The sequence below is a fragment of the Cynocephalus volans genome, chromosome Y, assembly GCF_027409185.1.
Source record: "Cynocephalus volans isolate mCynVol1 chromosome Y, mCynVol1.pri, whole genome shotgun sequence".
Taxonomy (NCBI): Eukaryota; Metazoa; Chordata; class Mammalia; order Dermoptera; family Cynocephalidae; genus Cynocephalus; species Cynocephalus volans.
Window position 1 is genome coordinate 8,664,042 of NC_084479.1, and position 26,522 is coordinate 8,690,563.

The following is a 26,522-nucleotide window of genomic DNA, read 5'->3' on the forward strand; positions in this document are numbered from 1 at the left end:
ATTTGGTAAAAATGTAGTGATAAGAAATATACACATGGCAGATGTATTGCAAGTGAAATAGTGTACACGAAAATTAACATAATAACGTACGATGGTTTCCGGGTTGTAAAACTGTAGTCCATCCCGCGTTTTCCTCACATAAAGGTGAAGCCTGGAGCTGGGAACTAGGTAAGTTTTAAAAGTCTGTTACCATAGACTTTTTACGCGCACTCGGGATGCCGCGGCTTGCACTGGAATTTAAAAAGAAGAAGAAGATGAAGAAGCATTTGTATCTGCATTTCAACAAAGGTAAACTTTTGCTGGAGAAGCCTTTGCTCAACTACACTGGCACCTTTCATCTAATGCGCAGGCGTAATGTGCGCAGTGGTTTCATTAAAAAAGATCCGGCAGTATTATTTACGATCTCGCTCTTCCGTTTCGTTGCCGGTACACGTAATATTGGGCGAGTGACTAGTTTGTGGCTATTTTCTTGTGGTGAACTTATTTCACGTGTCTTTAACTTGTACTTAACATGAAGTACGTTTGTAAGGTTTAAAGGTAATGCAAGAAGAAGCGATCCGCGGAGTGACACGACATATACAAGAAGGAAAAGCTAAGAGTTCAAAATGGTGGTTGTAAAGCGAAGAGTCGCGCCGACTGGTAGGCAGCGACACTAATGAAAGTAACACTGAAATTTGGAAGAAAATAAACTTCCTCTGGGTCGTAGTTGTCACCTGAAGGATCCATGCGCCTTTCAAGAAATGTTGGATCTTATTTTGTAGCGTAACATTCTAAGCCAACATGGAGTCGGGGTCCAAGAACTTCCTACCGCCGCCGGAATGTCCGGTGTTTGAGCCCAGCTGGGCAGAATTCCTGGACCCGCTTGGTTACATTGCGAAAATTAGGCCTATCGCCGAGAAATCTGGCATTTGCAAGATCCGCCCGCCCGCGGTAAGCCTTTGAAGTAAAACTTGGAATGGGAGGGGGTTAATTGGGGTGGCAACACTGTACGGCTTGACAAGGTCTTAGATTTAGATCCACAACCCATAGCGGTTCATTGACTCCTTAACATGCTGGCGTCAGAAAACTACTATTCTATAGCAAGATTCGTGGGGTTACAAATATCTGTTTTAGGTGCGAAAAAAGGTCTGACTCGAAATGTTTTTATGTTGTCATTCTTACACCCATTTATGATACAGGAGTATTTACTTGTTTTATATTTAAACTAAAAAAATGTGATATGTTCAGAAATACTTGATACATAACAAAAATAAAGAACAAGTGACACAATTTTGTGCAAATAGTTACTTATCACAGGGTGTTTTCTTTCTCTCATATGATCTCGGGAGTATGTCCCAAACGTACATAGGATGTAAAGGAATCCTTACCACCAGTTAACTTTGAATTGTTTCCTTTAGAGGCCTGTCCTCCTCCTTTGGTATACTCAGAACTACTAGTATAAACTGATAGAACTTTGGCTTAATTACGAATACAAGCCGAAATTAGCTTGGGGCCATCATCTTAAACGACTAACTTAATTTAACATCCAGAGTTGATGTCAACTTTTTGCACAGCGTACTGTTCTTTTCTCAAATGTTCAACCAAAGACTGCGTTTGTTTTCTTCTATTCAGGTGTTCATACTTCTCTCAATTTTGGTAATTATACATTGATTACTTGCAGCTATTCCAAACTACCAAGAATAGGAAGAGTTAATGGCTTAAGTGTGAGAATGAAACAATGTCTTATGCACGTTATGTTTATCTTCAGTTTAGCAAGGATTCGCCTCATAACCCAAATGGGCTAGTTTTTATTTGGATGTACCTCATTCTTTTTTAAGTCAGCTTCTAGGCCTGAATTGGTGGAGATTTTTTGTTTTGCTCTTCGTTTTTGTTTTTTGGGTTTTTTTTTTTTTTTTTTTTTTGAGTTGTTTATGGAGACACACCAAGGAGAGTTTTGGGTCAGGAGAATTTTTCTTTTTTGCTTGTAGTAACCCAGTTGTCAAGAGGCAATCATTTGAGACCTTCCGAGGCTTCAGGAAAAGCAACCACAAGAGTCCTAAAACAGGGAGATCTTAAGGTGGAAGCAAATGATTCTGGTTCTCACCATCTTTATTTTTTGTTGTGCCTTAATTACCAGGTCCTTTTATTTTTTTCTAGGACTGGCAACCTCCTTTTGCAGTGGAAGTTGACAACTTCAGATTTACTCCTCGAATCCAGAGGCTAAATGAACTAGAGGTAAGGTTGGGAGGCACACTTTTATACAGGATTGGAGACCTCTAATCTTGCCTTATTTGTAGTTTTATAGCAGTGTAGGTAAGAATTGAGACTTTGAAGTCAAATATACTTAATTCTGATTCCAACTTCATCACTTCCCAGAATATTGATCTTGGGGAAGGTTTTCTGTAAAATATATCATTAGAGTTTGCAGAATGACAGGACATGAAGAATGCTTTAATTTTCTGGAAATGGATGACATATTCTTCTGCTATGGAATGGGCTAAAGTTAGAAAGTTATTAAGAAAATACTCACATATTGTATCATTTTGGATTTTCCCTCACTTCAAAAAAGCAGAGTTCAATGCAGAAATAAGATCTTTTAAATTTGCAGCACAAGGCTGATGGTATTACAAATGTTCTTCTTGAATGAATGGGTAATAAAAGGCAAAGCTTGGTTTTTAAAGCAGTCAAGTAAGTCTTCATATTCATCTTAGTATTACATTTAGAAAGTATGAATGGTTTGCCATTTTCTTTTGCCATTAGGATTTTGACTGATCAGTGGCTGGAAGCTCTATGTGGATCAGGCTAAGGATAGCTTCATGTCCACGTTTCTGACTATTATAAAAACATAATAGTCCCTTTGGTTGTGTATTTACATAATTTACATGGGTATCTTACAGAAGATATTAGATTGACTCTAAGTGCTAAATAGTCTTGGTCAAGACATTTTTCTAAGCATAGTTCTTTAAATTTAGGGATGAAGGATTTTGACTCTAAGGCATCACCTTTAAAGCTCCAGACAGATTAAAGATTCAGCTTATTTGAGTTTTTTGTGGATACCAGTGGTCAGTGAGGCAGTGAAGACTTGGCTCTAGTGCATTAGTAGAAAACTGTAGATACTATAGAACAATGCTTGTTCATCTGTTTCACAGTGGATCGAAGTCAGGTTAAGGAGTAAGCCAACTTCATGGAGTCTTCTCTTCTCCAGGCTCAGACCAGAGTGAAATTGAACTATTTAGATCAGATTGCAAAATTCTGGGAAATCCAAGGCTCTTCATTAAAGATTCCCAATGTAGAGCGGAGGATTTTGGACCTTTACAGCCTTAGTAAGGTAAGAGTAGTCTACTTTCAAAAGGTGAAACAAATGAAAAAGCTTTGGGAGGGAGAGTTCCTCTGTGATAGAACTCAAAGGTTGGGTGAAGAAATGCCCAGAAAGGAGAGAATATAGAACCTGGCAGCATTTCTTGATACAGTCTTTGAGTTTTGGAGTAGTCGGTATTGTGGGGGAGGGCACAGCTCCCAGATTTCAATGTTCTTTGCTATTTTCAGGTTTCTGCAGTCTGTTCACAGTTCATTCATACTCTTTCTTATCCTTTCAGATTGTGATGGAAGAAGGTGGCTATGAAGCCATCTGCAAGGATCGGCGGTGGGCCCGAATTGCCCAGCGCCTAAGCTACCCACCAGGCAAAAATATTGGCTCCCTGCTACGATCTCACTATGAGCGCATTATTTACCCCTATGAAATGTTTCAGTCTGGAGCTAACCTTGTGGTGAGGGCACTTGGCTGGTTGGGGGCCTAATGTGGTTTTGTTCTTTTTGTTCTTCTCCTTTCGGGGTTGGGTTTTTCTCCTTAATAGTCAAGGTTTAAAGACTTTAGTATCAGGAGTTCCAGGAATTGACACTGGAAAATAGGTTTTAGAACGTTTGTATAAAGAAGTTTCATACTTTCTACGTTAGCTAGATGAGAACTACAGTGTCCATTTCCTCTATCTGAGTAGACTGCTGTCTACTAAGATGTTTTTATGGTCGGTGTCTTAGAGTAGAAGTTAGAGAAAAGAAATTCCTATTTTAGATTGTCCTTCATGAGAAAGATAATCACCTTATGAAATTACTAAGCCTTCTGAGAGTGGTATACATAGAGGGAGTTTAGGGAGAAGATCTTGGTATTACTCAGGCTTACCTCTAGAAGTTGGAACTGATTTAGCTGGTTTGTTTGAATAAATTTTTAGATTTTATAATCCACAACACACTGTTTTAGAAACTTTATTAAGAACTATGTGTGTGTATGTATGTGTATAAACACATTTTATTTAATCTGCATTTTCCATTGGATTGATATTTGATATTTTTATTATCTGTTTTTCAGACCAGGAAATTGGAGCACAAGGAGAGGTCCACTATTTTTGCATAAGGTGTACAGAATAAGTGTGAAAAACCTAGGTTCAAATCTAGGTGGTCTAAAGACCATGTTCTTCACTATACTCTACTGCTCATTCATAAGCAAAAAAGCATAGGGTAGTTTTCAGCATATGTGTTTTATCACTCCAGAAAACAAGAGGGATGGATTTGTGTAAATTTAGCAAAACTACAGCTTTCTTCACCAGAGGTTTAGGATGAAGGAATCATTTAGTCATTTGCTAACTGCAAATGTGACTCGATTCCCTATCCTGCATTTTTTTTCATGTTTAGCAGTGTAACACACACCCATTTGACAATGAGGAAAAAGACAAGGAATACAAACCCCACAGCATCCCGCTTAGACAGTCTGTGCAGCCTTCAAAGTTCAGCAACTACAGTCGGCGAGCAAAAAGACTGCATCCTGACGTGAGTGTCATTTTGTTTCTATAAGCTGCCAAAGTTCATCTGTAACCTGCACTTGAGGAAAATCTATTTCTGTACGGCATTATTTTTTTATGTATAGTTGGTTCAAGATGGAATTAATTGGAAATAGTGAGTTGTTTTGTTCATGATTATTGTTTAAAGTGTTTTTGTTTTTGTAGTTTTGCTTTTATACTTTTTAAAAACAAACATTCTTTTAATACGGTTTTTAGTTAATCATAAAATGTTTTTTCTAGAGCACACTGAACAGTTTTTTTTTTGAACTGTTGGTTTTTGTTCTGTGATGTTTTCATGAGATGGTCAGTAAGGTATGGTGACAAGGGGATACATAGGCTCAGGAAAACAAAGTACTTACAAGTTCTAGAGAGGGAGTTACCACATGCCATACAGAGGGTTACAGGGAAGGAAACACCAGCATTAGTCAGAAAGCAGAAGGAGAAAGAACAGGGTAGAACATTATGGCTCTGCTTTTATTTGAGTTTTCTACGGGAAAGGGGAGGTAGACAGTTTAAGATTGGCTAGTTTGAGTAATTTTTGCAGGCTCTAGGATAAAGGGGTGGTCTCTAGGTACCTGGCACCTGGCCCTGATATGATTAGGGCAGAGAAATATTGTTTCCTGGGGTATATGGATGATCAGATAGAAGAGATGGGGCTCTGGTTAGATTGCATATCAAAGACATGCTCCTACTGTGCCCTTTGCTATCTCTTAATAATTGAATAGCCTGGGGAGAGGCAGTCTCTTTCAGCCAGAAAGATTTTTTAAGATGTGAAAACATGATAACAAATAGAATAAAAAAACAAACAATACGGTTTTATAACTTCTCGTTTATCTGTGCCTTTTTGAATACTCCACATACCTCAGTTTTATGTTTTAGATGTTTTCTGTACATGAAATACCTTAGAATAAATTAGGATTAAATTGTGCATCCTCAGGCATTTTGTTAATAATCCTAATTAGTTTACATATTGAAATGCAGATGGATTCTGCATTAGTGCTTATCTTTATAGAAAGAAGTGTGTCTATATCAAAACTGAATAAGAAAAATGAGCATGTAGTAACTTGGCAACCAGTAAAATTTGTTTGAAATTTGTAAGTACCAGCCAAGGGTACAAAGATCAAATGGTTATGTAGACATCTTTTTTCTTGGGAATGAGTTGTTCACTTTGCTGGAAAGACGTTAAAAATTTCTGAAAACTGTGTGGTTTACTAAAACTGATACCTAAGGTTAGTACTTCCAAAACATTAAGAGGAAATAAAACTATAAATAAATTCTGCATTAAGCAGAAAAGGAACCCAGTAACATTATAAAGCGGACTAACAAATCATCTCCATTTTATGTGTAGGTTTTTATAATTTGGGAATTCATAGTAATATGTCTGAAACACTAAGTAATAACAGTGTTACTTTATATTTTGAAACCAGCATTAGCTTTTTAAAAGATATTTAATTTTTCTTTGTGAGGAATTCCTTATTTACATGTATAATTATTTGTATATAATTGCACATGTCTGCAATGATACTTACATATCAAAATATATATTAAAAGATATATGTATGATTATGTATAATTATGTATCAGTATGTAATTGCACATATCTGCAGTTATAATCTTTGTTCAGGAATTAGCTAGCTCTGGGAGGTGTAGTATCCCTAGCCAGCAAGGCTCCGAGAAATGTCAAAACATTATAAAATATAGAAAATAAAAAATATGATTAATATATTTACTTACATTATCATCTGTATTGCCAAAAGAGTTGGAAACCGCCTCAGTGTTGCATAAAAAGAGTGGTAAAGTTATTTCTGAATAATGTTTACATATAGGAGAAAACTTACAGATGTAAATTTACTTAAATTTATATATAAAGAAGAAAATCTGGACAAATAAAACTTCAACATTAAATGGAAAAGAGAAATATATAGGGTTTAATTTAAAAGTGGAACAAAAACTCTTTGAAACACAGATATAAAAGCAACTCACTGTGTCTGCCAGCACGAAAGATAAGTGCAGAAAATGGTATATACTATATATTATATATGATATATGTTTTGGCACATAATGGATTTCCATTTTTCCAGGTCTCTTACCACATTGTGGTGAGAAAGGAGTTAAGTTTCTAATAACATGAGTTCAAATGAGTAAGAGTCCTTCTAGCTCAACATTTGTATCTTCAGTGCCTTTACAGAAAGGGGCTTATTTGTAGTATATTTACTGAATCATCTAGTATAAGGTAGATTTATGATATTTAAGCTCCACTAGCATTGCAAACAGAGGAGTATTTTATCATTTCTTGTAACATGAAAAACTAAGAAAAGAAGTTGTGTTCCAAATTTCTGTACTTGCTCCTACCTGGCCATAGCTTACCTACAGGTAAGGATACATGATTAATAAACTTTCAAAAGTGGGCAAGAGTCTACTCATTGACTTAATTTATATGACCTCTTTTGCTTTTAAAGGATCTGGGATATTTTGCAAATGAGAAAGTCTGAGTCTTGCCTGTAAAATATTATGTTTGTATATGTAAAACTCACTTCCTTGTTTGAACCTTCTTTTAATAGCCAGAGCCTACAGAGGAGGATATTGAGAAGAATCCAGAGCTAAAGAAGCTACAGATATATGGAGCAGGCCCCAAGATGATGGGTTTGGGCCTCATGGCTAAGGATAAGACCATGAAGAAGACAGGTGAGTTTAACAGGCTGTGCTGTGTCAGGGATAAAGAGATGGTTTCTTGATCCTGATGTCTGAAAGAATTGTTTGTTTTCAGAGTTGTTTCTGACTCCCCTAGATAAAGAAGGAGTAACATGCCCCGCCACTGTTATGGTGAAGGAGGATCCCAGTGGGGATGAGAAAGTGGCATCAACCTTGCCTAAGGAGGACTTGAGTCACAGCCTAGAGCCCTGTACCAAGATGACCATGCAGCTGCGGAAGAATAACAGCAGTGTCCAGTTTGTAAGAACTCACCTGTTATTTTGTAACACTCTCTTTTTAACTACCATGATTAGATTGAACCTAAAATTACTTCATCACCCCTTACTTGCTCTCCCTTTCCTCACCTTACTCCTGAGCACTTTGTATATGAAGAGACTGATGGCCAGGAAGAAACGGGAAGAAACTTATTTAAGCTGTTAAAGTCAGGAGCAAAATTTCTTTTCTAACATGTAGGTCAGAACTCTTTGCCAAACTATGCTGTCTCTTTTCTACTCCAATAATAAGCATCTCTGAACTTTTACAGCCTAATATTTTAGGAGATCATCTGACAATGTGAAAGAGCTGTTTGTTTCTGGCAAAAGCTTCAGAATTCTTCAAGCATCACTTTTCATGAGTAGTGCTTTTCTTCTTTGGTCTTACTTTACGTATGTCCCTTGCTTTACATATATATATATATATATATATATATATGTATATGAAAGAATATATATATCCTTTTATATATTTTTACCTACCCCTTACCTGAAAGATTTTTATAATCTTTTAAATATTCAGGTCTGCATTTCAAAAAAATGATACATTTTACATTTTGTTTGTTGTCCTTCCTTTCTAGCTAACTTCACTTTGTTCTCATAATTTTTGTTTGCTCCTCCCTGCTCTGAGAGATTATCTTTACTACCACCATCTTGTTCCTGGTTGTCCTTGTGTTTCTTATTGTATGGACTGTCACAAGATAGATCTTGTCATCCAAACTTGAAGGTGTTCAAAGTGAATGGTGTGGAAACCTGGGATAAGGAATTGTGGAACAAGCAGCTAACATTTTCACTTTCTTTTATGGTAGATTGATTCATATGTTTGCCGAATATGCTCCCGGGGTGATGAAGATGATAAGCTTCTTCTCTGTGATGGATGTGATGATAGTTACCATATCTTCTGCCTCTTGCCATCTGTTCCTGAAATCCCCAGAGGGGTATGGAAGTGCCCAAAGTGTATCTTAGCGGTAAGGCCTGTTCATCATAGATGTTTAAATTTTAGTTCTGGGTAGTTTTCTCTAATTTGACTTTCCGGACTTCAGGAAGACTAGAATAGGTGATAATTTCTGCCCTTTTTTAAGTTAATACTTCTAAGTTAGGTTTTGATTAGCTATCACTAAGCTAATAGTCAAGAATAGTTGGACAGACTAAGATAGATAGAGACTTAAGTGAACCAGAGAGAAGGGACCATAATCCACATGGCATGAACCATAGGAGTAAAGATGAAGTATGCTTGGTAGATACTAGAGAAACCGTCTTATCTGGAAACACAAGTCATTGAAGTTACTGCATAAGATACTGAGTGTAGCCTGAAGAAACTTCTTTCCACCCAGCTCTTCTGTTTGGGTTCTTCATCTATTGCCTTTGTCTTGCTAAAATATTTTTTATTTCAGGAGTGTAAGCGGCCCCCTGAAGCTTTTGGTTTTGAGCAGGCTACCCAGGAGTACACTTTGCAGAGTTTTGGTGAAATGGCTGATTCCTTCAAGGCTGACTACTTCAACATGCCTGTACATGTATGTGACTGAGGGCTGGGGATATGTGGATTGGTGTCTGGTAATCTTAATTCTTCTGGAGATATGGAGCCAAAATAAAGTGACTTTTACACGTATTTTCATAGATGGTGCCTACAGAACTTGTGGAGAAGGAATTCTGGAGGCTTGTGAGCAGCATTGAGGAAGATGTGACAGTTGAGTATGGAGCAGATATTCATTCCAAAGAATTTGGCAGTGGCTTTCCTGTTAGCAATAGTGAACGGAACCTATCTCCTGAAGAGGAGGTAATATGGTTGGTAATTCATATTAACATTATGAGTAGGGAAAGTCACTTTCACGTATAAAATCCTCTATCCTCATAGGTTCTCCCACACAGTGTTATTTTCATATATTAGGGATAAGGATGAGGTTTGATGCTCAGATGATCTGTGAGTGATGCAGAATTTGGACTGCAGTCATAACCACTACTTTTTTCACTCTGGATTTCTGATGGGGATAGACACAATGAACGGTATGATACCTTGACATTATGAGTTTGTAGCTCTAGTATTTCTTTGTCTTTTCTTAAATGTAAGTATTGGAAGTTCACCACTTTTTGGTTATCTGTATGGTACAGAAAAACAGGTGCTGTGAGCAGTTTATTTATATTTATAGTGTGAAAGGACTAGAAGAGTCTCAAAAAGTGCCCTTATTAAGTTTACTAATTTGTCTACATGTGAAACACATGGAGTAAAACAAACCACTAATTTTATCCTATAATAAAGGTAACTTATTGTATTAGTCAAAGAAGACCCACAGAGATGTTCTAAATTCTGACTAATCACATTAGTAATTTCTCCCAAAAACTAGGGCCAAAAACTAGGATGGATGAAATAACTTTATTTGAAGAAAGGAGCTAAAAAGTATCCATCCTATGTATTACTGAAGTATTATTCCTGTCATAATTTTTGCTTTACCATGTTGGCAACCAGAGCCAAAAGCATCAGTATTTGTCTTTGCATATTGCTTTACAAGCTGATTCAGATGGCAAAAGTAGTAGTTTGAGAAGATAGCTCAGCTAACAGATTTGACTAAAATTTTCAGGAAAGCTCATTCCATTTTTAATGTATACATATTACTTAATTATTTATGGAGATATGAAGCACTTAGAGTCTTCCAAATAATATTTTGCTTAGCTCTTTTTAAAAAAGAAGTGTATATTAGTTATGGAAAATGTAAAGTATAAATAAAGAAAAAAAATCACCTATAGCCTCCACTGGTAACATTTTGGTGTACTTGTGCTTCCAACTGCTTTTTTGAAATTGGAAAAGAAAATTAATTATGAGATATTTTTAAACCACCAAAGAACATATGTAGTACCTTTGTCAGTTAAAAAGCATAATAGACACATTAAATAATATCCGCATACGCACACTTGAACCTAGTAAATGAAGTTTTCTAATATAGTTACAAATATCTACATGCTTTTTCACAAGTTGTATCTTCCTGCTTCTCCCCACTAATCTCAGGAGGATCCACTGTCATAAATTTGTCATAATTTTATTAAAATATGTCTTGCATTTCTAAAGAGCATATTAGTTAATTTGATTTTAATTTTTTTTTCATTGTACATGTTTTGGGGTATATGCATGTACTGTATAATGACCTAATCAGAACAGTTCATATGTCTGTCACCTAAACATTTATCATTTCTTTGTGGTTATAATAGTCAAGATCCTCTTTTCTGGCTGTCTTGAAATCTACAATACAATATTATTAGTAATTGGCACCCTAGGGCACCAGAATTTACTCTTCCTATCCAACTCTAACTTAGTAACTTTGCACGAATAGATGAACCTTTCCCTGTGTCTCCCCCATCCTCCTGCCTCTGATAATCACTATCTACTCTACATTTCTCTTTTCTTTTTTTTCTTTTTTCTTTTTAAATTTACATTTCTGAAATGACACATGATAATTATATGTTTATGAAATACAATATAATATTTGGTAAATTGATACTGGGTGCTTATCAGGGTGCTTAGTCTATCCATCACCTCAAATATTAGTCACTTCTTTGTATTGGGGACATTCAGCATCAACTCAAGTAGCTATTCAAAGATACATGGTACTTTGTTAACTGTAGTGTCCCTATATTGCTAGAGAACACCCAATCCCATTCTGTTTATCTCTCCACGATTTTGTATCCACCCATCCATCCTTTCCTCCCACCAGTCTCTGGTAATCGCTATTCTGCTCTCTACTTTTGTGACATAAACTTTTTTAGTTCCCACAGAGAAATGACAGCATGCATTATTGCTCTCTCTGGGCCTGGTTTATTTCACAACATAATTTTCTCCGTGTAGCTGCTCATAAAGCTCATCTGTGTAGCTGCAAATGGAAGAATGTCATTCTTTTTTATGGCTGAATAGTACTCCATTGTGTACATATACCACAATTTCCTTATCCAGTCATCCATCCATGGATGTTTAGGTTGGTTGCATATTTTGGCTATTGTAAATAGAGCTGCAATAAACATGGGAATACAGGTAACCCTTGAACAGGATTATTTCCGTTCCTTTGGACATATAACCAGCAGTGGGAGTGCTGGATCATATTATAGTTATATCTGTAATTGTTGAGGAACCTCCAAACTGTTTTCTACAATGGCAGCACTAATTTATATTTCCTCCAACAATGTAAGAGTTCTCCTTTCTCCACTTCCTCACCAGTGTTTGTTAGTTTCTGATTTTTTTGATGATAGCCATTCTAACTTGGGTCAGATGACATCTCATTATGGTTTTGATTTACATTTCTCTGATGATTAGTGATGTTGAGCATTTTTTCATGTATGTATTTGTGACTTGTATGTCTTCTTTTGTAAAATGTCTATTTATACTTTGCCCATTTTTTAATCGGACTACTTGTTTTTATACTATCGAGTTGTTTAGAGTTCTTCATATATTCTGGATATAAATCCCGTGTCCGCTGTATAGTTTGCAGATATTTTCTGCCATTCTGCAGGTTGTCTTTTCATTCTATTGATCATTTCCTTTGCTGTGCAGAAGGTTCTTAGTTTGATGTAATTACATTTGGTAACTTTTGCTTTTGTTCCCTGTGCTTCTGAAATATTATATATAAAATCTTTGCCTACATCTAGGTGGTTTCCCTTCTATTTTCTTCTAGAAGTTTTATAGTTTAGGGTTTTACATTTAAGTTTTTAATTCATTTTGAGCTGATTTTGGTGTGTGGTGAGATACAGAGTCTAGTTTCATTCTTATGCATATGTCCACTTTTCCCAGCACCATTTATTGAGGAGACTGTTCTTGGCTCCTTTGTCAAAAACCAGTTGTCTGTAGGAACATGGATTTATTTCTGAATTCTCTATTCTGTTCCATGGGTCTATGTGCCAATACCATGCTGTTTTGATTACTATAGCTTTGTAGTATATTTTGAAGTCAAAGTGTGTGATACCCTGTGTTTTGTTCTTTTTTGTCAGGATTGCTTTGGCTGTTTGGTATCTCTTGTTGTACCATGTAACTTTTTGAATTGTTTTTTCTATTTCTGGGAAGTGTGTCATTGGCAGTTTAATAGGGATTGCATTGAATCTGTAGGTTGCTTTTGGTAGTATAGCCATTTTGACAATATTTTATTCTCCAAATCCATGACCATCATATGTCTTTTCATTTGACTTCCTTAATCAGTGTTTTACAGTTTTCATTGTAGAGATCTTTCACCTTAGTTAAATTTATTCCTAGGTTTTTCTTTTTTGGTTCTTGCTGTTGTAAGTGTGATTGATTTCTTGACTTTTTTTTTCCTGCAAGTTCATTGGTGAGGTATAGAAATGCTACTGATTTTTGTTTGTTAATTTCATATCCTGCAATTTTACTGAATTTGTTTATCAGATCTAGGAATTTTTTGACAACAGAGTTTAGGTTTCCCTCTTTATAAGATCATGTTATCTACAAACAGGGACAACTTGACTTCCTTTTTTCCAATTTGTGACTTTAAGTACTATGTTGAGTAGAGGTGGTGAGACTGGGCATTCTATCTTGTTCCAGATCTTTTACCTGTTCAATCTGTTAGCTGTGGGTTTTCCAATTATAGCCTTTATTGTATTATGATACTTTCCGTTTACACCTGTTTTGTTAAAAGTCATGTCATGAACAGATGTTGAATTTTATCAGGTGCTTTTTCTGCATCTGTCAAGATAATTATATAGTTTTTTTCTTTCATTTTGCTGATATATGTGTTATGTTTATTGATTTGCATATGTTGAACCATCCTTGTATCTCTGGGGTAAATCCCACTTGATCATGATGTATAATCTTTTTGATGTGCTGTCAGATTTGGTGTACTGGTATTTTATTGAGGATTTTTGCATCTGTCTTCATTAGTGATATTGTCCTGTAGTTTTCCATTTTTGTTTGTTGTTGTGTCCATGCCTAGTTTTGGTGTCAGGGTAATGCTGGCCTCATAGTAAGAGTTTGGAAGAATTCTGTTCACTTCAATTTTTTATATACTTTGAGAAGTATTGATATTAGTTCTTCTTTAAGTGTTGGTAGAGTTAAGTGGTAAAGCCATCTGGTCCTGGCCTTTTCTTTGTTGTGAGACTTTTTATTACTGATTCATTATCATTCCTTGTTATTGATCTGTTTAGGTTTATTATTTCTTCTTGATTCAGGTTTGGTAGGTCATATGTGTCCAGGAATTTATCCATTTCCTTTAGGTTTTCATGTTTATTGGCATATAGTTGTTCATAATAGTCTCTGATGATCCTTTGTATTTTGCTGCTGTCTGTTTTAATGTCTTTATTTGCATTTCTGATTTTATTTATTTGGGGTTTTTCTTATTTTTGGTGTCTAGCTAATTGTGGATTTTATCTTTTCAAATAACCAACTTTTCGTTTGATTAATCTTTTGTATTATGTTTTTACTCTCAATTTCATTCATTTCTGCTCTAATTTTTATTGTTTTCTTCTATATATTTTGGGATTAGTTTGTTCTTGCTTTTCTAGTTCCTTGAGGTGCATTGTTAGGCTATTTATTTGAAATCTTTCCATGTTTTTGATGTAGGTGTTTATTGCTTTAAATTTTCCTTTTAATACTGCTTTGGCTATTCCTTAGGTCTTGGTATGTTGTGTTTCTGTCTTCATTAATTTAAAAAAATTTTTTTGATTTCCTTCTTAATGTCATCTTTGACCTGTTAGTCATTCAAGAGCATTTTGTTGTTTCTTGGTTATTTGTGTAGTTTTGCAAGTTCATCTTGTTATTGAATTCTAATTTTATTTCCTTAAGGGCAGAAAAAATAGTTAAAGGGTTTTCAGTTTTTTTGAGCTTGTTGAGATTTATTTTGGTCCTAAAATATGGTCAGTCCTGGAGAATATTCCATGTGTTGGTGAAAGGAATGTGTATTCTGCAGCCGTTGGGTGAAAAGCTGTATACGTCTGTTAGGTACATCTGGTCTGTGGTGCCTTTTAAATCCAGTGTTTCCTTGTTGATTTTATCTCTTTTATGTGTCCAGTGCTCAGAGTGGGGTATGAAAGTCCCCCCTACTACTTTTGTGTAGATCTGATAATATTTGCTTTATGTATCTGGGTGCTGTGGTATTGGGTGCATATATAATTATCATATCCTTGTGCTTTCTTGATCCCTTTGTCGTTATATAGTGTCCTTCTTTGTCTCGGTACAGATTTTTATTTACATTCTGTTTTGTCTGATGTAAGTATAGCTACTCCTGCTTTCCATTTGAATGGAATATCTTTTCCCATTCCCTTCAGTTGACCCAAGTCAAACATGAGTTCCAGAATTTTTATCTGTATGTTTTTTTTCTTTTTCTTAGTTTTTTCCTCCAAGAATTTCCATTATTTTCTAAGTTGATGAAGCCATACATTTAAAAGAATCTTTTTATACAGCATCTGAGGTGCTTTGTGATTTCCCTGAACATTTAACTGCAGTATAGTTGAAAATTGTAGTTGTGTGTATTAAACTTGTAACCCAGGATTTTTTGAAGCTGTATTTTTCAGTAATCCTACATATAAGTATAATCGTGTCACTTTTTTCAGTTTATATATTTGGTAATTTTTTTTTTTATCTCTTCTCTGATTCCTATTGATGATGTCAAAGAAAACCAGAGCCTGGTGGAAGTGAAAGTGATGAAGGCAAATTTTTATTCAGGGCTATTGCAAAGTGGGAAAAGGACTGGTACAGAACTAGGCTCCATTCCAGATATGACAGGGACAAGTAGGGATTTATAATATGGTTGTGGGGGAGGCCACAGGAGATTACTAAGAGGCATTAAGTTTTGGGGGGAATTCTGACAGAAGGCAGGCCAGAGTGATCAGATGCCAAAGGTGGTTAGTGAGAAATTCTGATCAGATAATCAAGGATAATCAGGTAGAAGAGGTGGAGGATTCTTGTTAAACTGACTTAGCAGTGTTCTTCACTAAAACTTGATTTTACAACAGAGGGTACAGATATACCTCAGAGAAGTCCTGACTAAAGTTTGGCCAGGCAAAGAATCTTTGTCAGTAGTGCTTCTGAAATAGTGGTAGATAAAGAAACTTGTCTTTAATGGATCTCCATTAGGTATTGAGTATGTCGGATATATTGTAATTATATTAAAGAACCATTCTAACTATTTTTTAAACTAACCTAAACTTAAGAAATCATAGATAAGTTCTAGTTGTCTGGAACAGTTTTTTACAAGTGAGGATCCTAGTCTCCCTCTGCTGGTAAAATTAAATCAAGAGCTATGAGATTTTTTTAAATGATGGTTCTCAAAGACATTGTGATATAATATGGACTAAGTATTTATTTTGTTTTTACTAATTTTGGGGCTATAGAAAATTAATATTAACTGATTAAGAACATGAAATGTATTGATTTTCTTTGACTGTTCTGATACTAAACAATTTATTTCAAATGAATTTCTCAAGTTTTTATCCAGTAAAAATAAGATATGGTGTTTTTTGTTTCTAACTGTGGCAGTGGAGATAGTATAGTCGATAATCTGTTTGTCCTTATAATTAGAGTCCCAAGCTAATGCTGACCCTGATTGGAATCAGTCATGAAAATATAGAATTACAAGGTGCATTGAAAGTATGTGAGAGAAAACAGGTAGCACCTCAGGAGCATTCGAAGTTTCCTTTAGTATGGTGAAAAATTAAAGGGGAAACTACAGTTTGGGGCTTTAGTTTTGCTAAACTTTGAATACCTTTTTGATATGCAATTTTGTATTTAAGATACCAAGTTAGATAAATCAGACCGGTTTTCAAAGGGAGACTCTGTTCTAAAGATATAAATTTAGAAATCATCAGCATGCAAGTGATATTATGATATTAAAGAAGAGAAGCTAGATAAGATAACCAGGTTCTGAATATAGCATATAGCTAGAAAAATGAGAAAAATGAACTATATACTGCAAGCCAAAAAAAAACCCAGAAAAATAAGTTATATTCTGCAATCCAGGAAAGGGGTTTTTTAATACAGGATTGGAAATTGTTAGATGCTACTGATAGTTGAAGTGAGAGTAGATACTTATATGTTGGTTGGAAACAGTAGTTTTCCATTGTTTGATCTACTGCAGTTTATCCATTGACACATTAACATTTGAGTTTGCAATTTTTGACAAATTTGAACAGAGGTACTATAAACATTGATTTACTGATTATTGTGTAAACATAAGTTTTTATTTCTATTAGATAAATGTTGGGTGATACTGAAGTGTATTTAACATTATAAGCCAAACCATTTCAAGATTGTTTTTACCATCAGTCTTATTGAGAGCCTGCATTATTCTCATCATTAGTAAAGGAAGTGAATAAGACTATACACCATACATTGTTGATATTCTGTAACCAATAAAAGTATTTCTTGTTTACTTTGATTCTGGTGTAAGTCACCCTATGCTTTTTTTTCTCTTTCTAATTAAAACTTGTTAGAATTAAGCTATCTGTCATGCAGCATTTGGCAGCACAATGTAAACATTCCCTAAAACAGGGTAAGGAGTTGGGGGAAGAAGAAGCTATACCAATTTACAGTTCCCATCAGCAGTGTATTCTGTTGTCTGACATCCTTACCTGCACTGGGTATCTATTTATTATTTCAGTTATCGTAAGGTATGTAGTGCTATTTCATTGTGGTTTTAATTTACATTTCTCAAATTACTGATGAAGATGAGCAGTTTTTTATGTGTTTCTATTACTGTCCTTACATCTTCTTTATTTAAGTGTCTATTCAAGTCTTTTCTCTTTTTTAAAATTGGGTTGTTTATTGCTATTTAGTTTAGAAAGTTTTTCATGTATTGTGGGTAATATTTATGATTTTCAAATACTTACTTTCACTCTGTGACTTGCTTTTTTATAACATTATAGAGACTTTCACAAAATAAAGTCTTTTGATTTGAGTGCCTTCCACTCTATTTTATTGATTACATTTTTGGTGCTGTTTCTAAGAGCTTATGTAAATCCAGAACAGAGTTTTTCTTTTGTGTTCTTTTCTGAAAGTTTTGTAGTTTTATGTTTATGTCTGTATCTATGATCTCTCATGATTTAATGTTTTTATGATGTGTGGAGGCTGAAGTTGGAGTTCTGGGTTTTTTTCCAGTAAATCCAAACCTTAAAATGGAGTTCCTTTGTATATGGACTGTTAACTTAAGTTTTTACTGTTTATTCTGTCTTTAGTAAAAATGAGCACTTAATGCCTCTTGTGTTCTCAGAGTTCTCTAACTTAAATGTTTTGTATCAGTAAGAGTGGTATTCTTGGTTGCCCCTGGAGTGAAAAGTGATTCAGACACGAGTGCGTATGGAAGAATTATCCCTGCTTTGTGTTTTTCTTTTACTAGAATAAAATATACATGATATAATAATTAACTGTTTCTAAGTGCACAGATCAATGGTATTAAGTACATTCCCATTGTTGTGCATCCATCAACACTATATATCTCCAGAACTTTTTTATCTTCCTGTACTGAATCTTTTTATGCATTAAATAGAAACTTCCCTTTATCATCTCTCGCCAATTCCCTGGCAGTCATCATTCTTTCTGTCTCTAAGAGTTTGGCTGCTACAGGTACCTTTTATACAGTATGTGACCTTTTGTGACTAGTTTATTGCTCTTAGCAAAGTGTTTTCAAAGTATATCCATGTTGGAGCATATGTCAGAATTTTATTCCTTTTTAAGGCTGAATAATATTCTATAATATGTATGTATCACATTTTATTTACCCATTCATCTGTTGATGGACACTTGGGTTGCTTCTGCCTTTTGGCTACAGTGAATAATGCTGTATCATGGTGTATAATAATGCTGATCATGGGTGTATAAATATCTGTTACAAGTCCCTATTTTCAGTTATTTTGGGTATATAACCAGAAGTCAAATTGCTGAATTTTAACATAATTCTGTGTTTAATTTTTTTATGAAACAACTGTTTTTCTCAGTGGCTACACCATTTTACATTCTCATCAGAAGCATACAAGGTTTTCATTTTCTCTGCATCATCATGAACAGTTATTTTCTGCTTTTTTGGTAAGAATCATTTGAATGTGTGAGAAGTAGTATCTCATTGTGATTTTGATTTTGTACGTCTGGGAAAATGTCTTTTCCAATCCTTTGCCCATTTTTTAACTGTTGTTTTGTTATTGTACTTGAGTTGCAGAAGTTTTTTTATATATTCTGAATATCAGTCCCTTAAGGATATGAATTGATATTTTTACCTGTTTTGTGGATTGTCTTTTCATTTTGTTGATAGTGTCTTTTGATGCGCAAAAGTTCTTAAATTTGAAGTGCAATTTTTCTTTTTTTTTTCCCCCCTCCTGTGCTTTTGTTGTTATATCTAAGAAGTCATTGTCAAGAAAAGTTTCCCCTCTGTTTTCTTCTAAGAGTTCTATAGTTTTAGCTCTTCCATTTGGGTCTTTGCTTCAGTTTGACTTTATTTTTGAATGTGATATAAGGTATGGGGTCTATCTTTATTCTTTTATATGTGAATATTGTTTTTTCCCACACTGTTTATTAAAGAGACTGCCCTTTCCCCGTCAAATGGTCTTCGTACTCTTGTCATAAATCATTTGACCATAGATACGAGGTTCTATTTCTAAGTTTTCTCGGAGAAACAGTAGGTGGCCTTTTGTGACTAGTTTTTATGCAAGTACCACACTATACTGTTTGCTTTTTCTTTGTGGTAAGATCTGAATCAGGAAGTTCTCTAATTTTGTTCTTCTTTTGCAAGATTGTTTTGGGAATTCAGGGTCCTTGAGAGTCCAAGGCAGTTTTAGAACGGGATTTTCTGTTTCTGCAAAAAGCTTTTTTGGGGATTTTGATAAGGATTACATCGAATGTGTGGGCCGCTTTTGTAGAATAACATATTAAGTCATCCATCTTTGAGTACAGAATGTCTACATTTATTCTGTGCCATCTTATTTCTTTAGCAATTCAGCAATTCTTCAGTGCTTTTTGGTATACAAGTCTTTCACCTCCTTAGTTACATTTCTTTCTAATGCTTTTTAAGTGGAATTGTTAATTTTCTTTTCAGATTCATTGTTACTGAATAGAAATGAAACTGATTTCTGTGTTTTTATTTTGTATTCTGAAATTTTGCTGAATTTGTTTATTCTAACAGTTTTCTCATATAAGATCTTATCATCTGCAAAAAGAAACAATTTTAGTACTTCCTTTCCAATTTTGACGGCTTTTGTTTTCTTGCCTAGTTTCTATGGCTAAGACTTCCAGTACTAGGTTGAATACAAGTGGCAAGAGTGGGTATCCTTGTCTTTTTTCTGATGTTAGAGGAAAAGCTTTCAGTGTTTTACCCTTGGGTATGACATTACTTGTGGGTTTTTCATCTATAGCCTTTATTACGTGGGGGCAGTTTTCTTCTATTCCTAGTTTGTTGCATGTTTTTGTCATTGAAATGTGTTAACTTTGTCAAATGCCTTTTTCTACATCAGTTGAAAGGATTATATGTTTTTCCCCTTCATCTGTCAATGTGACTTATCACATAGACTGATTTTTATACTTGATCCATCCTTGTGTTTCAAGAATAAATCCTGGGCTGAGCCCGTGGCGCACTCGGGAGAGTGCGGCACTGGGAGTGCGGCGACGCTCCCGCCGCGGGTTCGGATCCTATATAGGTAATGGCCGGTGCACTCACTGGCTGAGTACCGGTCACGAAAAAGACAAAAAAAAAAAAAAAAAAAAAAGAATAAATCCTACTTCATAGTGGTATATAATCCTTTTAATATACTGGTGAATTTGATTTTGTTAAGAATTTTTGTTTCAGTATTCATAAGGGGTATTGATCTCATTTTTGTTTCTCATACTGTTTTTTCTGGCTTTGCTATCACGACAGTGCTGGCCTCATAGAATGAGTTAAATGTTTCTTCCTCTTTCATCTTTGGAAGAGCTGAGAAGGGCTGACACATATATTTCATTAAATGTTTGATAGCATTCAGCAGTGAAACCACCTGGTCCTTGGATTTCTTTTGGGGGAGGTTTTTAAAAGATTGCTAATTTAATCTCCTACTGGTTATATAGTATATGTATGATAACCTAGTTATATAAAACTAGTTATTCAGATTTTGTCTTTCTTCATTCAGTATTGGTAGCATTTATGTTTGTAGGTGTTTCTTCATTTCATCTTTGTTGCTGTTTTGAACAAGTCAGCAATTTATTTCCTTACTGTTTTAAAATACACATAAACAAATTTTACCAACTTAACCACTTAAAGTGTACAAGTTAGTGGCATTAAGTACACTAATGATGTTGTACAACCATTACCACTGCATAGTTTCAGATCTTTTCATCACCCCACACAAAAACCTTTATCTGTTAGTCATTCCCGTTCTCGCTTCTCTCAGTCTCTAGACTCAGGTCTAACTTCTATTAAGTTAGCTGATCTAAATATTTCACATTAATGGAATCACATAAAGTGTGGGCTTTTGTTTCTGGCTTTTTTCACTTAACATAATGCTTTTGAATTTCATCTATGTTGTAGCATGTGTTATTACTTTTTATGGCCGTGTAAATATTCCATTCTAACAATATACCACAGTCAGTTCATCTGTTGATGAATATTTTGCATGTTTGCCACTTGGCTACTGTGAGTAGTGCTGCTGTGAACATTCAGGTACAAATTTTTGTTTGAACGCTTGTTTTTTTTAGTTTTCTGTTTTGAACACGTTTTCAATCTTATTGTATATATATCTAGGAGTTCAGTTGCTGAGTCATGTGCATTTAATTTGTTAAGAAAGCACCAAACTTTTCACACCACTAGTAATGTGTTCTCATTAACAATTATTTTCTGTTTGTGATTATCGTGTGGGGTGTAGAGTGGTCTCTCACTGTGGATTTGGCTTGCATTCCTGAAATGACTACCATCTTTTCATGTGTATGTTGACCATTTATAATAACTTATTTGGAGAAATACCTGTTTAGGTCCTTTTCCTATTTTATTTTTTGTTGTTTTAAGTTCTGGTAAAACATACATAAAATTTACAATTTAAAGTATTTTCAATTCTACAGTTCAGTAGCATGAGTACATTGATAATGTTGTGCAACCACCACCAGTATCCTTTTACAGAACTTTTAATCATCCCAAACATAAACTCTAATTATTAAACAATTTCCCATTTTCCCCTCACATGAATACCTGGTAACCTCTGTTCTGCTTTCTGTTTCTATGAATTAGTGTGTACTGGCCACCTTATATAAATGGAATCAAACAGTATCTGTCCTTTTGTCTCTCTTATTTCCCTTACTATAATGTCCTCAAGGTTCATACATTTTGTAGTATGTCAGAATTTTATTCCTTTCCAAGGTAGAATAATATTCCATTGTGTGTGTGTATATATATATATATACAGTGTATTTTGTTCATTCATTTGTCTCTTGATGGACATTTGGATTGTTTCTACCTTTTTGCTGTTGTGAGTAATGCTGCAGTGAATATTGGCATGCAGGTATCTGTTTGAATCTTTGCTTTCAGTTCTTTTGAGTATATACCTAGTCTGGAATTGCCGGATTGTATGGTAATTCTTTAACTTTTTGAGAAACGATAATACCATTTTCCACAGCAGCTGTATGATTTTACATTTCATCCTGCAGTGCACCATGTTACCAGTTTCTTTACATACATAATAAGATGATATTTAGATGAATACCAAGACAATAACAAAAAGATATTGCATATCTTTTGAGAAGTGTTCTTTGCCCATTTTTTAATTGGGTTGTTTGTTTTCTTGTTGCTGAGTCATAGTAGTTTTTTATATATCGATATTAGTTGATTATCAATTCTATCAATTGCAAATATTTTCTTCCATTCTGTGGCTTGTCTTTTTCATTGTGGTGTGTCTTGATGTACAAAAGTTCTTTTTTATTTTTTTTTACCCGTAAGGGGATTGCAACCCTCCACACGGTGTCGTCCACACCATGCTCAGCCAATGAACGCACCAGCCATTCCTGTGTAGGATCCAAACCCACGGCCTTGGTGCTACTAGCACTGCACTCTTCCCAAGTGAGCCACGAGGCCGGCCCCCAAAAGTTCTTCATTTTGATGAAGTGCAGTTTGTCTTTTTTGTTTTGTTGCCTGTGCTTTTGGTATCATGTCCAAGAAATCATTGAGCTATCAGAGTCATAAAGATCTATGTTTTCTTCTACTAGTCTTTCAGATTTAGTGCTTCTCTTTAGGTTTTCCATCTGTTTTGATTGAGTTTTTCTATATGGTGTAAGGTAAGGATTCAGCTTTATTCTTTTGCATGTGCATACGTGTTTTTCCCAGAACGCTTGCTGAAAAGACTGTTGTTTCCCCAGGTTTGAGCCCTTTGTCAAAACCAATTAACTGTATTTGCAAGGATTTCCTTCTGGGTTCTCAATTCCATTGACTGAAATGTGTCCTTATGTTCTTACCACAGTGTTTGATTACTGTAGCATCCTGAAATCAGGTGGTATGAGACCTCCAACTTTGTTCTTTTTTTAAGACTGTTTTGGCTATCCAGAGTTCTTGAGATTTCATATCAATTTTAGGATAGTTTTTCTGTTTCTGCAAAAAGTTTCATTGAAGTTTTGAAGGGAGTTGCATTTAAATCTGTAGAACATTTCAGTAGTATTGACATGTTAATATTGTTAAATCTTCCACTCTGTGAACATGATGTGTATGTCTTTTCTGATTACTTTGTCTTTAATTTCTTTCAGCAGTGTTTTGTAATTTTTAGTGTATATGTCTTTCACCACTTTGTTTAAGTTTATTCTTAAGTATTTTATTCTTTTTAATAGTATTGTAATTGAAATTATTTTCTGACTTTCTTTCACAGTTGTCCATCATTAATTTATAAAAACATAACTGACTTTTGTGTGTTGTAGCCTGCAACTTTGCTAAGTTTGTTTACCGGCTGTCACAGCTTTGTGTGCATGTGTGAGTGATCTTCAGGGTCTTTTCTACATAAGTGATCTTTAGTGATCTTTTCCACATAAAGAATAATTTCATCTGAAAACAGATAATTTTACTTTTTCTTCCATTTTGATGCCATCTTTTTGTTTTTCTTGCTTCTTTGTTCTGGCTGAAACTTCCAATTCTTTGATAGAAGTAGTGATAATGGGCATCCTTGTCTTACTACTGATTTGGGGAGGTAGAGCTTTCAGTTTTTTAGCAATAAGAATGATTTCAGCAGTGAGATTTTTATATGTAGCATTTATCATCTTGGAGTAGTTTCCTTGTGTTTCTAGTTTATTGAATGAATGTTTTTATCAAGAAACATTGTTAATGTTTGAAACATTGAAACGTTAGCATTTTGTCAGATGCTTTTTCTAAATCAGGTAAGATGATCATATGATTTTTTTTTACTCTTCATTTTATAAATGAAATGTTTATATTGATTGATTTGTATATGTTGAACCATTATTACATTCTGAGTATAAATCCCACTTGGTCATGCTATATAATCTTTTTAATATGTTGCTGAATTAGACTTGCTAATACTTTGTTGAAGATTGGTGTTAATTTTAATAGTTCTTATGTATTTTGGAAGCTGGAATACTGAATACTGAATTATCATCTAAGTGATTTACAGAAATGTTTACCACATTGTAGTTTGTCTTTTCATGGTCTTGATAGTATCCTTTGGTTCACAAAAGTATTCATTTCAAAGAGGTGCAATTAATACACTTTTTCATCTGTACTTTTGTTGTCATATTTGAGAATTCATATGAAATGAGTATAATGAAGATTTATTTGTATATTTAAAGGGTTTTAAGTCTTAGGTCTTTGTTTCATTTTGACTAATTTTCATGTACAGTGTGAAGTAAAGATCCAGCTTTATTCTTTTTATGTTCTGTTATCTCAGCACCATTTGTTGAAGCGATGACTCTTTCTCTGGTTTCGGCATTGTTTTTGAAAATCAGTTGATCATAGATATGTGAGTTTACTTCTAGTCTCCTATTTTTACACCTTTTATCTGTATGTCTCTCCTTATATTAGTACTAACCTATTTTGGTAATTGTAACTTTGTAGTAAGTTTTGAAATTTGGAAGAGTAAGTCCTTCAGCTTTGTTCTTTTTCATGATTGGCTGTTAGAGGTCTTTTGCAATTCTGTATGAATTTTTGAATTGACTTGTCATTACTGTTGAAAAAGTCATTAGGATTTTGATAGTATATTGCTTCGGGTAGTGTTACTACCTTAACAACGTTAGGTTTTTGGGTCTTTAATTTTGTCAACAATGCTTTGTGATTCTAATTGTACAACGTCTTTCAGTAAGTAAAATTTATTCCTAGGCTCTTTATGATGTTAGTTAGTGGACTTGTTTTTTAAATTTTCTTTTCAGATTGTTTATTGCTGATGCATAGAAATACTGAATTTTCTTCTGTGTATTCTTCAAGTATGCTGGATTTTATTGGCTTAATTTGTGTGTGTATGTATTTTTTAGGATTTTCTATGTATTAAATCATGTGATCTGCAAATACAGATAGTTATACTTCTATATTTCCAAACTAAGAAAAAAAATTTATTTTTTTTTTGCCTAATTACTTTGGCCAGAATTTACAGTAATGTTGAACTGAAGTAGTGAAAGTGGACATTCTCCTATTGTTCCTGATCTTAGAGGGAAGGCTTTCAGTCTGTCACCACTGAGTATAATGTTAACCTAAGGCTCTTTCATAAGTGCCGTTTTTCAGATGAGGAAGTTTTCTTGTCTTATTGGTCAGCTTCGGCTGCTATAACAGAATACCGTATACTGGTGGCTTAACCAGCAGAAATTTATTTTTCACAGTTCTGGAGACCACAAGTCAAAGATCAGGGTGCCTACATGGTCCAGTTCTTGGTGAAGTCCTTTTTTCTGGTTTCAGGACAACTGTCTGTTTATATCTTCACGTGGCTGAGAGCAGAGAGAAAGCAGTTAAATTCTGATATGTCTTCTAATAGGCACACTAATCCCATTCATGAGGGTTCCATTCATGACCTAATTACCTCACAAAGGCTACTACTTTTTAAGATTTTAACATATGAATTAGGGGGGACATAACATTCAGTGCATAACACTTTCTAATCCTAGTTTGTTGAAGATATTTATCGTGGAAGAATGTTAATTATTGTTAAGTGCTTTTTCTATATTTTTCTGCATTTAACAGTTTTCACAAATCTATTGGAATGATCATAGGTCTTTTCCTTTTTTATTCTATTAATGTAGTTTATTCCATGTATAGATTTTGTATGTTGAACATCCTGCATTCCTTGGATGAATCTTACTAGGTCGCGTTGACCTCCTATCTTTCCTACTCTCCTCAGTCTCTGGTAATGACTGTTCTACTCTTTGTCAACTTTTTTTTTAGTTTCCACATTGAATGAAATCATATAATATTTGTATTTCTGTGCCAGCCTTATGTCACTTAACATACACATTGTCTTCAGTTGTTTAAGGTCCCTTGTCAGATGTGTAGTTACAGATACTTTGTGCCATTTTGTAGGTTGTCTCTTCACTTTGTTGATTGTTTCCTTTGATGTTCAGGAGCTGTTTAGTTTGATATAATCCCTCTTGTCTATTTTTGCTTTTGTTGCCTATTTTTGAGATCTTATTGAAAATATCCTTGCCCAGGCATATGTCATGAAGTGTTTCCTCTGTGTTTTCTTCTAGTAATTTCATAGTTTTGAGTGTACATTTAATTCTTTAATTCATTTGAGTTGATTTTTGTGTATTATGAGGTAGAGAACTAGTCTCATTCTTTCACATTGAGGTTTCTAGTTTTCCCAGCACAATTTATGGAAGAGATGATTCTTTTCCCAATGTATTCTT

At 34.5% G+C, this 26,522-nt stretch overlaps 1 protein-coding gene across 7 annotated transcripts in view; it reads left to right on the forward strand.

Annotated features, from left to right (window-relative positions):
- The first annotated feature begins 437 nt into the window (after positions 1-437).
- LOC134368910 (lysine-specific demethylase 5D) overlaps positions 438-26,522 on the forward strand; it is a 53,686-nt gene continuing 27,601 nt past the window's right edge. For 5 of the 7 annotated variants that reach the window (XM_063085142.1, XM_063085143.1, XM_063085148.1 and 2 more), the window contains exons 1-10: positions 438-930; positions 2,137-2,214; positions 3,185-3,307; positions 3,576-3,746; positions 4,666-4,800; positions 7,373-7,496; positions 7,579-7,763; positions 8,584-8,742; positions 9,169-9,288; positions 9,393-9,551. In XM_063085142.1, the coding sequence (XP_062941212.1) occupies positions 781-930; positions 2,137-2,214; positions 3,185-3,307; positions 3,576-3,746; positions 4,666-4,800; positions 7,373-7,496; positions 7,579-7,763; positions 8,584-8,742; positions 9,169-9,288; positions 9,393-9,551 (1,404 nt within the window). In that variant the 5' untranslated portion in view covers positions 438-780. The remainder of the gene's footprint in view (positions 931-2,136; positions 2,215-3,184; positions 3,308-3,575; positions 3,747-4,665; positions 4,801-7,372; positions 7,497-7,578; positions 7,764-8,583; positions 8,743-9,168; positions 9,289-9,392; positions 9,552-26,522) is intronic. The other 2 variants (XM_063085144.1, XM_063085145.1) reach the window with 1 other exon arrangement.